This window comes from Phaethon aethereus, assembly GCF_964289735.1.
Source record: "Phaethon aethereus genome assembly, chromosome: 2".
NCBI classification, from domain to species: Eukaryota; Metazoa; Chordata; class Aves; order Phaethontiformes; family Phaethontidae; genus Phaethon; species Phaethon aethereus.
The window spans coordinates 117343811-117356613 of record NC_138582.1 but is presented as its reverse complement, the minus strand read 5'-3'; the positions used below and the strand labels follow the sequence as shown (position 1 = coordinate 117356613).

At 35.1% G+C, this 12803-nt stretch overlaps 1 protein-coding gene across 1 annotated transcript in view; it reads right to left on the bottom strand.

Moving 5' to 3' along the window:
• BBS9 (Bardet-Biedl syndrome 9) overlaps positions 1 to 12803 on the bottom strand; it is a gene marked incomplete at both ends in the record, with an annotated part of 309474 nt that overhangs the window by 247059 nt on the left and 49612 nt on the right. The window contains one exon of the mRNA XM_081996969.1: positions 2215 to 2396. Within this exon, the coding sequence (XP_081853095.1) occupies positions 2215 to 2396 (182 nt within the window). The remainder of the gene's footprint in view (positions 1 to 2214; positions 2397 to 12803) is intronic.

Below are 12803 nucleotides of genomic sequence, written 5' to 3'. Positions count from 1 at the left end.
CCCAGAAGTAGTAGGCAGCACATTATCTCTTTCTAACAAGAGGGTCAAGGGAAAAGATTTTGATGAAGACAGAAAATAAGTTTTAATTTTCTTGTACTCAGAGAAAAATGCCTCCCTTTACTACAAGTTAAAAAAGCAAAACCAAAGCACGTTCCTCCAATACCACCCGCCAAAGAAGCCTAGGCCTGTTTCATACTGCCACAATCGCACACAAGTGGTTCTGCCAATTACACTTAGCTCAGCACAATCCATTCCACTTGTACAGATGAGAAAATACCTCCCTTTCCTACCCCTTCTTAACCACTTCTCTTTAGGCTGCTTCTTCAATCAATCTACAATGCAACTTCTGTCAGACAGTCACTTCTCAATTAGAAATAGGACTGAGATCACAACCAAAGTCTACATGTAAGTATCAGGTTTTTGTTACTATTAACCTAAGTCAAAACACCTATGTTTCATCACTTATGTCATCCAGACTGATGCAAGTAACATTAGATTTCAGTTAGTATAACAGTTAAGATCTCAAAATGTTTCAATAGTTTATAATGTAAATCCTTATGCTTCAAAATGTATAAAACAGCTTAAGTTCAACAGTTTAATGGTCAGCACTGGACAGAAATAGAAGACATTTATGGAAATAACTATGCTAAGTTGTGGGAGGTTTTTTAATATGATGACCTAATTCTAAATACCTTCCATGTTTGGAAGTCAAAATGAAACAAAGATAAATTATTTCCATATAAGGGTAGATATTTTCAAAACAACACAAGCTCTTACTGCACAAATGCAAATCCAAAAGACAGAGAAGTCAATGGCTCATTTTAAAGATCATGCTTAGGAGTAACTTAATGGTGACCCAGTGTTCAAAAGTGTTTTGTATTCAACCAGACATGATTAGCAGTTATTTTAAGACTTAGCTAAAGCTCTAAGAAAAAAAGCCAAAATTAAAGCCAAAACATCTGAAACTGAAAGGCATTCTTCGTAAGTAAAATGTTTCATTGTAAAAAAGGTTCTCACAAGTTTTACGTCCATTTAAAGCCAAACACAACATTAGAGCATCTCTCCACAATGAAAGCAGTGCGTTACTCTTTTTAACCACCAACATCTTAGATCATGTTAGAAAAATTGAGGAAGAAAAAAAGAGAACAGAATGGGGAAAAGATCAAGAGTATTCACAGTAAACTTGTCAATCATACCGTGACAGTTATTAGAAAATCAATGGAATTTTCCCACATCTGTATGCTTAAATAACCAATTACTAGATTTGTAAAATTAAAAAAACAAGTATTAGTCTATCACAATAACGGACAAAGTTACATGCAATTACAAAAAAGAAATCATTGAGTTGTAGAATCAAACTCACGACTGCCAATAAATAATTTCTGATTTTCAAGAGATTTCAACTGTTCAACTTTTTCACACAGAAAGCCATGACTATTTCTTTAATGTGTTTTAAGAACATGCTAACTATCATCAGGAAAAGATTTTAATTCATTCTTTCTATTTGTCTAAGATTTTTCCATAGTTTCCTGTAAAATCACATGCTTCCAATTCCCTGTGCAAGTCAGAAACACTGTTTAAAAACTCAGTTATGAAAACAAACTTTGAAAGATCTCTGCAGAAATTATGTGCCCTTACTTGAACAAAATAAATGCAAGTTATCAGCAGTGTATGTGAATTCCGGAATTTATCATGATCAATTTTTGGGGTTTTGAGATCTCTCACTATGTTCTTCAAATACAATTGTTTTCGAAAGAAGTTAAAGCAACAGAAAAGTTGCTTTAACAAAAGTAATCTTTTGTTAATTGAACTACTTAAGAAGACATTTAGAAATATTTTTGCTCTCTCTGAAGCTTAAGTATATCAGATTGTTGCTATGAAAACACTTGTTTTTATGCCTTTGGGTAGTACGTGCACCCTCAGTTTTTTTTCTCTGAACCCTTGTATTAGTGAGGATTATCTGCAACCTGACAAATATCTTGGAAGCTCCAACAGGCATTATGAAAATACAAAGAAAAAGTCTGTATCCAAGGGCCTTACAGTCTAGAGTCTTGTTTGTACATTTTTAATTAAAGGCTAAACTTTATTAAATATTACATTTCCTACAGAAATGTAATTAGGGTTTAAATATGAAAAAACAGAATATTTTAAAGTGCTAAAAGGTATGTCAGGTGTTTAAAAGTTCGTATAACTATAGAAAAGGGAGAAGTATACCTTGTGTTTGTGTGGCCTCCTTGATGATTTTCTGAAGCTCTTTCATTTCAGCATCAAATTCTTCATAATTTATTTCCCTAGAATCAACTTTAGGAGCCTGGAAGAGTGAGGGATCAGTCCCAAGGTAAGAACACTGAAGATGCCCGTTGTCACTCAGAGTGACTATAACACCCTTCAAGTCTCTGCATTTAAAAAAATAAGGGTAATTAAGAAATTGGGAAGAATCACAGAAGCAATAACATTGAATTTATGCTGCTTCTACTGTTCCATTTATAAATATACCAGAACTTCCTGTTTTTAATAAGAGTCTTTGACCAACAGAAAGTAACAATATTGATTCTTCAATTCAGATGTGTTTATTAGTATTACTCCCACTTATTGCAATCAAACCTAAGGACCAACCTGTGCTAGACAGATCACTAAAATATAACCCAAGTGTCTCAGAATCTGGATAACCAAGACAGGTAAAGGAAAATATCAGAATAAACAAGCTGAGTATGCAGTACAGTTATAGCCGTTTTTATACACAAATTGTTACTTAAGTTTTTTGAAGTATGGACATTCAGGTTGGTATGCAGGAAGAGCAATTAGCTAAATGGAGCATCAAGCAAGGGAAGGGATGCCTTAGAAGAAGAAATCACTAACGGATGGAACATATTCACAGTGAAGACAGCAGCAGGACTTCAATGGCATCAGTAGCACCCCCAACCCATTCTTTGCCTGCTACTGCTTCTATTCAGCTGGCTTCAAACCCTGGCTGGCTCTTCCCTGCAGTATCTCTCTGAAGGGAAGACACACAGATCCAGAAGATGCCCCTTACACTGGCTCTGGATCAATACAAATGAGTGTTTTAGTAGCTACACTATAGTCTCTCTTTTCCCAAGGGAACAGTACTTCACTGAACCTGCTCCTACAAAAATCTCACTCATGTTGCTTATCTGATCATGTACCATGCAAATGCAAGATTTAGGAAAGTATTTAACAAATTATGAAGCAACAGGGAGTATTGCCAACATTTTGCTTAACTTGAAGGTTAATCCTAAACAGAAGAGGAACTGAACAATAAAGACAGACTAGCATAGAAGTTTAACAGCAAAAGTTAGGAGAAAGGTAACTTTCATTTTATTTTTTAAAATGCTCACTCAATTAAAAGCTTGTATTTATTTTCATAATCATGAAGTGACACATTCATGCCAATAATTTGCTCTTCTTCCATACTTAGAGTATCTTATAGCAGACATGCCCTTTTGTGTCAAATACAACTGTCATAAAGCAAAGATAGATAAAATCTAATTCTCAGATATAAAACTTAATTTTGAAAAAAAAAGCCTAATGCACTATCCCACTAATTAAACCAATGTCAAACATTTCATTTACATAAGTATTCAAGCTACAATTCAGGAAGAATTAACAAAAATTCTTTTAACTGATACCTTTCAAGCCCTCCTCTAGTACAATCCTCATTGAAAAGCAGGTAGCTATATCAAAAAAATTTAATTCTCTCTGGTTTCCTATGTTGTCTTGTAGCATGGTTCCCATACACACAGATAGGAAACCCAATTCCAAAATTTTCCAGGGTAATGGTAATTATGAAGGCAATCACAGATTAATTTTGATAACCGATTGTCCAATTGGATAGCCCAAAATGCCCTTTTACAGAACACTAATGCCACAAGCCCAGTGTTGGCTTCACAACTGCAACCAAATATTCTGGCAAAACTATGTTGTAACTGAGATCATCTGAACTCTGTACAGTTACATTATAACTGCATACAGAAATGAAGACCCCACTGGGCACCATACAAATAAATAGTTGCTGCAGGTAAGTTTGAACTTCCTCTTCCTACAAAAAGTAATTTTTACTCAGTGAATGAAAAAGATCTTCTGGTTGAACTATGAATGTATGGAAACTGGTTGGGGTTTTTTTTGGACAGCATGTATCCCCAGTTAGTCCCTTGCTGCAGGTGGAACATGCAAATTCTGAAGTGCGTGCTGGAACAGAACACATAATAGGGCTCAAAACACACCATTCCCCATATCCATTATATAAGCTCAGGTTAAACAGAAACAGTCTTCTCTTTTGGGAATACTGTTCCTGTTGTCACAGAAAAGCTTCCAGCTACCACCACAGTTTTTAACATATATTAACATTCACTGCAAAAACTAAGCAAACTGTAATAAGAAGCTATTGTTTTGAGCACCATAAGGCTGGAGGTGCCAAGTGTCCCCATCAAATACTTTAAATAGAAGACTTAGTACTGATTTTCAATTTACATATCCAATACCTGTATTAGCAGCCATCCTATGACTGTGATAGCCTATTTGTAACCTGTAAACTTGGGGTTTGCATCCATTATTTCTGACAAATTATAAACTCTCAGTTCAACGTGAGAGGAAGCAGAACTATGCATGAGTCCTGGTTTCTCTGGTTGCTTGAATATTTGTTGCTAACTGTAGTTGGTTTCCTTGCACAGGACTGGGTCTGTTGTTGGAATTGCATGCAGAACAGCTCATCCTAGTTTTCTTGTGTCCAAAAAGCCCTTGTACAATAGACTTCTGTGCTACATTTATAGAATTCTGGATTGCACATGGAGCAAATACATTGGGCTAACCCTGAGATCTGTACACGAACAACAGAAGGAGACGGACTATTGTGAATACTCAGACCATAAGAGGGTCTTGGTTAAGGCATACAAGTAACACCTAACATGCAGGACTTTGCTTAATGCCTACCAAGTGTTTGCAAAGAACTTTGCCATACTGGCCGTGGGCACAGCAAAGTCTTTAAAAAAGGCATATTTGAAGCAGATGCTACCATGCTACCAAATACACTACCCTACACTTTGCTATTTAGTTACAGCAAATAATTAAGTTACTAAAAACAGAAAGAGACAAGAGAAACTGCATTACGAGCTTGTTCCACAACTGGAGAAAGAAAACAGACACCTGAAAACAAGGTAATTTCTAAGATTCTCCAACAATGGCTTTGAACCATCTTAAAATTTCTTTCCTGAGGCTATGAATCTGTTCAGCTAAGAAGGAAAGATCCAGGAGGACATCTGAATGTAAATCAAAAGGGCATGAAGAAATATAGCTACACTGTTAGCAATAAATCTTTGATGATAGACTACTAATGTATAATACATTCAAAAGGTTTGCAAATACAGTCCTTCCTATGTACATTTAAGTTGGCAGTCATCTGCATGTAATCAATCTATCAAACAAAATCAGCTGAAATCAATGAGGTGATTTTCCTACGTAAATTACATTTTTCTTAACCTCTGAGTTTGTCAGCATTAAAGAATGCACATTCAAAAACTCCATCTTAAAATAAGCTCATTTCAACCAACTTTCCTGCAGTCGTGACGTCCTTTAAGTCTGCACTAGCTCAGAAACAAAAGCATTAGTTTAAGAAAGCAGCATTACAAATGACACTTTTCCTTTGCTTCAGTTCTGCTGCGTCCTAAGAAGATTGTTTGACAAGAAATATATACATAGAAAAAGCCTTTTTCAGTAATCTGTCCTTGTTAAAGCTGTCCATGAATTTGTACATCAATAGAAACAATAAAAAATATGGGTAAGAAGTTATAACATATGATTTATAATACATTAATTTCTCTGTTGGAATGTTAGTCAGCCAGTCAAGATTGCTTTATTTTCTCAAGCTTTTATAACATTGGTTAAAGACAGCAGGGGGAGGGGGGGCATATTTAACAGTTTTATTGTAGTTTCCCCACAGCTACTGCACTCATACAATATCCCTGCAAATACCATTACTTCATTTGGCACATTTTGCACACAATCTGGAATTTCAATTACTTGTTAAATTTCTCTTATTGTAAACTCTTTTTTTACTGTATATCACACAATAGTCAAAGTAATAGCAAATCTAAGGGGACACTTAACAGTGAGGAACTCAAAGTATGAAACAAATTATTCTGGTATCTAAAATAACTTTACAGTACAAAGCAACTCCTACACACATATGGTAATAGTTTTTCAAATTATCTTTTATTGGATTCTGGGTAATAATAATGGCATGTGCTTTTTATAGGTCTTCTCTTACTAAACAAATTGCTCACAACATAATTCTTGAAGAAATTAAAATGCTTTTCATGTTTCCAGTTATATAACACCAAATTGATCACTCGACTTAGAAGTTGAATCTGTAATTCTGAGTTTTACCTAAATGACACAAGCTAAGCCTTGGGCTTAAGACAAGGTCTGGTTATTGACACCATTTACAGCTTTATTTATATTTACAATAGCACATAAACTTCTACCTCAATTTCAGAAGTTGTCTTAACTGATATTACTCATACTGATCACTTTGGAAAACAAGGTAGCTCTGCAATACTGCTTTCAGTCCCTTATTGATAATGTATTATTTATAAACTACTAAATTAGGAAACTAATTTCTGAATTGTGCTCAAGCATTTTGAATCCAATTCTCTCCTTGTTTTATCGTCTTCTGAAGTAATTATATGCAAAAGCATAACTACAATAGCACTTTTTGGTTTAGTGCTTTTGAAAACTGAAATTGTTCTAAGTTTCACTACCATTTCAATGTCATTTTAGCTGTAACTGTGTGAAGTATTTGACAAAATGCTGAAGGAAGATGAGACTAGGAATAATAAACTATAAGAATTTTCTAACATGAACTAATGGGAGTAAAAGTCAAAAGTCCTTCTTACTTTCATTAAACACACACTCCAAAATTAGACCTTCAGCTGAATATTTAAAGTATACCTGGTGTGACTCAGTGCCAGCTACCACTGATTTTTATATGGCTTTGGATATCTGTGAAGCACCCTCAGGCTCCTTTGAAAACCCCTTCCTCATTTAAAAAAAAAAAACTTTGCTCAACTTCATATCAAAAGTAATACTTTTATGTGCAAGACTTCCCCATTCTGCCATTACACATGACAACAGTTTGCTCTCAGAAACTAGAAGTCTTTTAAAGCTATTTACACCATCTAACACACTTTTGCACACTCTGCAGAGGGCATGCAGACATGTAAATATAGTGTTCAATTATAATTGTTTAATATGTAAGTATACTGACTATCATTAAGTGGTAAATAATTTATGCTCTTGCTTTACAGAAAAGCATTCGTCATCTTTTCCATTTGTGTGATAGTTTAGGACTGCTGATCTTAACAGAATACCAGACACAAATCTCATTTTAAAAGTTATGAAATACATGTAAGAGGAAGAAGGAAATGAAACATGATTTCATATTGATAAGCAGTGTAAAAGCGGTTAAAAAAGAGAAGTTGTAACTAGAAGCAACGGGTCAATACCTATCCCCTCTTATAAGCACTGAAATCCACTGAGAGAACTGAATAAAACCTGAATCTGGCCAGTGTTACCATTCTGAATGCCTGAAGGATTCTCCAGCGTCCAGGTCTTATATAGTACTTTCACTCTCTACTTGAGCTGAAGACATCTTCACTAGCACCTTTACAAGGTGACACCACACAGCAAAACAGCAAACTAGTGCCATACTGCACAAGAAAAGTCTTTAGCTTGTGTAGTTTTCTCTTTGAAAGAGATTCTTTGCCTAAAAGGCCAAACACCACGCAGCGACCAAATAAAAAGGAGCATCTTCCAAACAACAAAATGAAAATAAAAAGAAAGAGCAATAGAATTTTTTTTTACTTTTACTGCCAAGTTAAACACTACTCAAAGGTTTGGGTCAAGGGTCTTTTCTGCCAGGCCACTACTGCCACCTGCAGGGCAGCACAACAAGGCTTGGGAGGGTGAGCCAAGCAGCACAACTCAGACAGGAGGGCCCTAAAAGCTACCATATCACATTAAAAAAAAAAACCAAAACAACTTGCTTCGTTTAAACAAGGTTAGTATAATAGCTTGAACGTTTAAACGTAAGGGAATCTTAACATGTTAAGATTTAAGAATGCATGCAGAGGGACAGTCTTCTATGCACGAGACCATCTTCTGGTTCCCTCAGGAAGGGAACACACATACTGGTACAGGCAGGCTAGACAGGCAATCTAAGCTCATGCTACAAATTACATATAAAATTAATTTGTATCTGAAGGATTAACCAACTTAGTTTCCTGGTTTTGAGATATAAAATCAAAACTATTTCAGAAGCAGTGAAGGTTTTATGAAAAATTAGCCAGCTACACAAAATGCAGATTTAAGTTAAAATTAGTATTTGTCACGAAGTAGAATAAAACCAGAATATTCAGAGGGACTACACAGGCCTCCAGAAATATATGATCTTGCTTTAGGCAAAAAAAAAGTAAAGAGCTCCAAAGTATAATATATTCAAGGAAAAGTTCCTAACTTCCACACTGCATTTCTTATTATCACAGTTCCATATCTAAGACACTTAGTGGCATTATCTGAATTGAAAATTAATGTGAGGACTGATAAGAAAACCTGATTACTTTAAATAAGAGTGCAGCCCCTAAGTCTGAGCTCCAAATAATAAGAAACAAGAGAAATGACATTGAGATTTAACTTATGACAGTACCAGTGTTAGCGGTAAGACAGACATTAAGAGCAACTGTGACACACCTAAAACATCTCCATGCTTCATTCCCTCTTAGAGGTACATCAAGAAGTACATCTCTCTATTTGCACCTTCTTCACCTGAAGTCTAAAATCTGTTTCAAGGCCAGACTCCCTCACTGGCATACAGCAGCTTCCAAAGGCTCAATGGCTATACCAAAAGGTAGCAGCTACGGCATCGTGAATATAGGGTCTGGAGGGCCTCAGAAGTTTATCCTTCACCTATACCTTTCTCTTCTCTTCAAGACAGTGGTTAGAGTGCATTTCACTCCAGGCAAGCTGAAGAGGCCCCCAGCATCTCTGCTTCCAACAATAGAGATGCAAGGTGCTATACTGATAAAATATAAACTCTAGTAAGTTTATTGTTTTAGATAAAGCTAATTCTTAACTATTGGCTTCATAAAAGCTAGTATTAGACAGTACAAGAGGAAAATTCGTATACCCACAGACTACAAAAGCTAACAAGACTAACCATGATGTCTCTTTACCACAGATTTATTCTAAAAGGGCTAAATAATTACATAACTTTTAAAAACACTCAACTCTAATTTCCTTCTCTTTCTCCTCACAGTTTGACAGTGATGTTCCTACAAACTTCAAAATTCACCACCATTTCAGGCAGATAAAAGTACGTACAGTATTACTTTTAATAATACTTAATGTCCCTTCACCATGTCTAGTAAAGAGCAAAACTGCTCTTTAAAAGCATCTCTGGCACTTTGTATTGCTAGCTGTCTCTCATCACCATCGCTTAACATAAATGTTCCACCTGCTGGTCCTTGTATGCAAAAAATGTCTTTCATGTTAAGAGCATAAAGACCTTCAAAATCAACAGCCTTCGACTGTTTGTAGTAACTGTTTTTCAAACAGGACATCCATCACTTCCATGGGCTGAGCAAGTGTCACGATACATCCATAAACTCCAGCCTACTGCTCAACACCCAACTCCAAGATTGAGTTCAGAACCTGATAGAGTTATAGTCTCCTCTGTCACAACATGAACAGGCACAGAGAAATTGCAGGTTAGCAAAAACACACCATTTTATTTGTTTAAAAGCAAGTATTTTATTTTAAATACTAGCGGGGGAGTTACTTGCCTTCTTGTTCTTACGCAGTTAGAATTTCCACTTTTAAGTCTTTCTCTTAAAATCATGATGGTAGGAATATTTTAAGTGTTATTCTGAAGAAAGTTGAAACCTTTACAAAGCCATATGACTATAAGAAGTAGGCTTTTTGAAAAAGCAAATAAGTGGCATGCAATAAAATTAGGAGAACTGCCAATACAGGCATGTGCTTAATATCATACAGTAAATACCATTTGAAACGAACTCACTAGAAAGCCCAGTCATGAATCACAGTATATGCCGGACATAATATTTGGCACATCTATGTCTTCTGCACGATCAGAATCCTACTTAAGGTAAAAGAAACACAATCACATTCATATTTTATAGCTAAGCTACACACATTAAAATTACCTCTTCGAAAGACCTTTAAGAAGGGTAATATTTTGTACTGCAATCTCTTAACAATCCAGTGGCAATTTAGTGATAAAAACAAATGCAATTTTTTCTTAAAAACATTTTTTTAAATGAGGTTATGTTTAAATAGACGGATTCTAGAATTCTCTGCATTTAACTTCTCAGATCAAGCAACATTCTTACAAAACACCCAAAGAAAAATTTGTATATATACCTATGTGTATAGCTGAACAGTTCATACTGTGCGTCATAACTGGCATTGCCTCTGTTACAGTACTATTATACAAAAAAAGGAAAAATCTTTCAACAAACTATAAAGTTTGATTCCTGCAGTTTTCTTTCCATAAAACTGTGTAATAAGTGCTAAGTTTTGCTGGTTTTATAAGTAAGTTTTGCCAGTTTTATACAGCAATTCTTTAACAGTTGTGGTAGCTGTGGTGATGTCAGTTATAATAAGAAATAACAGATGGGCTGGAATGAAGAACAAAGTATTTTCAAGCATCTGGATAGCTAAAAAATTCAATGAGAGGGGTTTTATTTTTACTCCACCCACTATTAACCTATATGTGATTGCACTTTTATACCTTATATACCTAACTCAACTACAATATTTCTTCATATTTTTTCCAGTTAAATTCAGTTCCTGTTGCCCTTCTACTGTTTGGAGAGCCCAGCTACACAAAGTATGTTCCTCTAACCACCCAATGTACTATGATTCTGTGCCAGAGAACAAGTTTTCATTTCAAGTTCATATTTAGACCAGACCAATATTTTCTCACTTGCAAATTGATCGCAGATTTTAATTTTCTTTTAAAAAAATACTGGAAGCTAAAACTTCATCAGGCACATTTTCAACCAATGGCTATACACCAGAACTCTGAACTCCAATCTTTTGATTCAAATATCTCATTTAAATTAAACTGATCAGTCTGTTGGGCTACATACAAGTTCAAATCTGGGAATTAATCCTGTGTCAAAACAAAGACTTTAAACACTAGCTTATGTTCTCTTCTTTATGGAGACAGGTTGCTGAATCAGTGACTTTATATAAACTTACTTAAAGTGCCATGAAGTTACAAGCATGTTAACTACATCAGGCTCAAGCTATTACTTGTATACACAAGACAAGTCTGGGTTTTATGAAGCCAGTGAACAACAGTCTTCAGGGAATTTATACCTCATTAGACAAATAAGTATACAAAACACACATTTCTTACTAATTATTTTAATATTATGACATACTAACAAATCAGAAAATCCAAAAGGAGTATCATATTAAGAATTTTTCTAGAAGGCAAAAATGTGATTCCCTCCATGGATATGTGCTCCAATAACTGTAAAATTTTTAATGGGTTGGTGTTGGGTAAACAATTAATTATGGATGGGTTATAAAGAATGAATGCCACAGGCCTATAGTAATACATGGCAAACCAGAAGAGTCAGAGACAGGTAGCAAGAAACCAGTACCTTCAAGCAAAACAAGCTGGAAATTACTAGATAACTAAACAATGCTGTACTCGTCTTTTTACACTAGTCATCTGTTATGCATGTTACACGAGCTTTTATTAAAAAAGACGGAAGAAAAAAGGGAAGAGGCAGCTAGGAGTAAAATGATAACTCAGCACATAGCAAGAGCCTATTGCTTCAGTAAATTAGAAGTCGCTGTCTCCAAAACCAACTTGTAAGTATTTTAAAATATTGTAGAATACTCTCTTGTAACACACCTGTGTAACAGTAACACAAGTGGGGATTTTCCAAGAGACAGGAAAAGTTCAGTAGCCATGGCTATCAGCACCATACAGGACAATACAAATATTCAAACACTAATTAACTTTATCACATAGAAAATTAATTTTAGTACCTTCATTAGTCAAATAGTCCCTGCTTCTTTATTATTTCTGCAAGGGGAAGAAGGACCCATAGAAGAACAACATAAGAAGTTTTAGACCTACTACATTATTCTGTCTTACAAGTAGTAAGAAAAATGGATACTACTATAGCATCTTAAATCAATAACTTTGAAGTGATCCAGTAAGCTGCAGTATTTCCTGCATCTCAGCTTACACAATGCAACTTTGAATTTATTACTTTAAGTCTCTAATTCAGTAGAAGCCATAATCCAATACTAACAGCATAAGTCAAAACATGAACGCCAATAGCCTATGGGTAGCTGGCTTTAACAGATGGCTGATAAATCCATTACACTCTTAATGTGTTGGTGGTTCACAACACCGATGTTCAGAGTTCAGGCATGACCCCTATAGTCAAGCCTGCAGTGATCATACTTGAAGCAATAACAAATTACCCAAGTAAATTTCAAATACTATAGTCAGTAGTAGTGCTAGCAATTAGCAGAAAAAAAAAATCACTTTTTGATTGCAAACTGAGCAAAACAGAATCACTGGTGAAGACATGGAACCCTGTGATATTTTTATAGGATCATTCCTCAATATAAACCTAGGCAGACTTTAAGTTCATAAAGAGTTGAAGTGTGGATAAAGCTTACTAAGTATGCCTGCTTGCCATTTTGAACATATAAAGTCTTACTTTTATTTCCTGGCTTTTCAA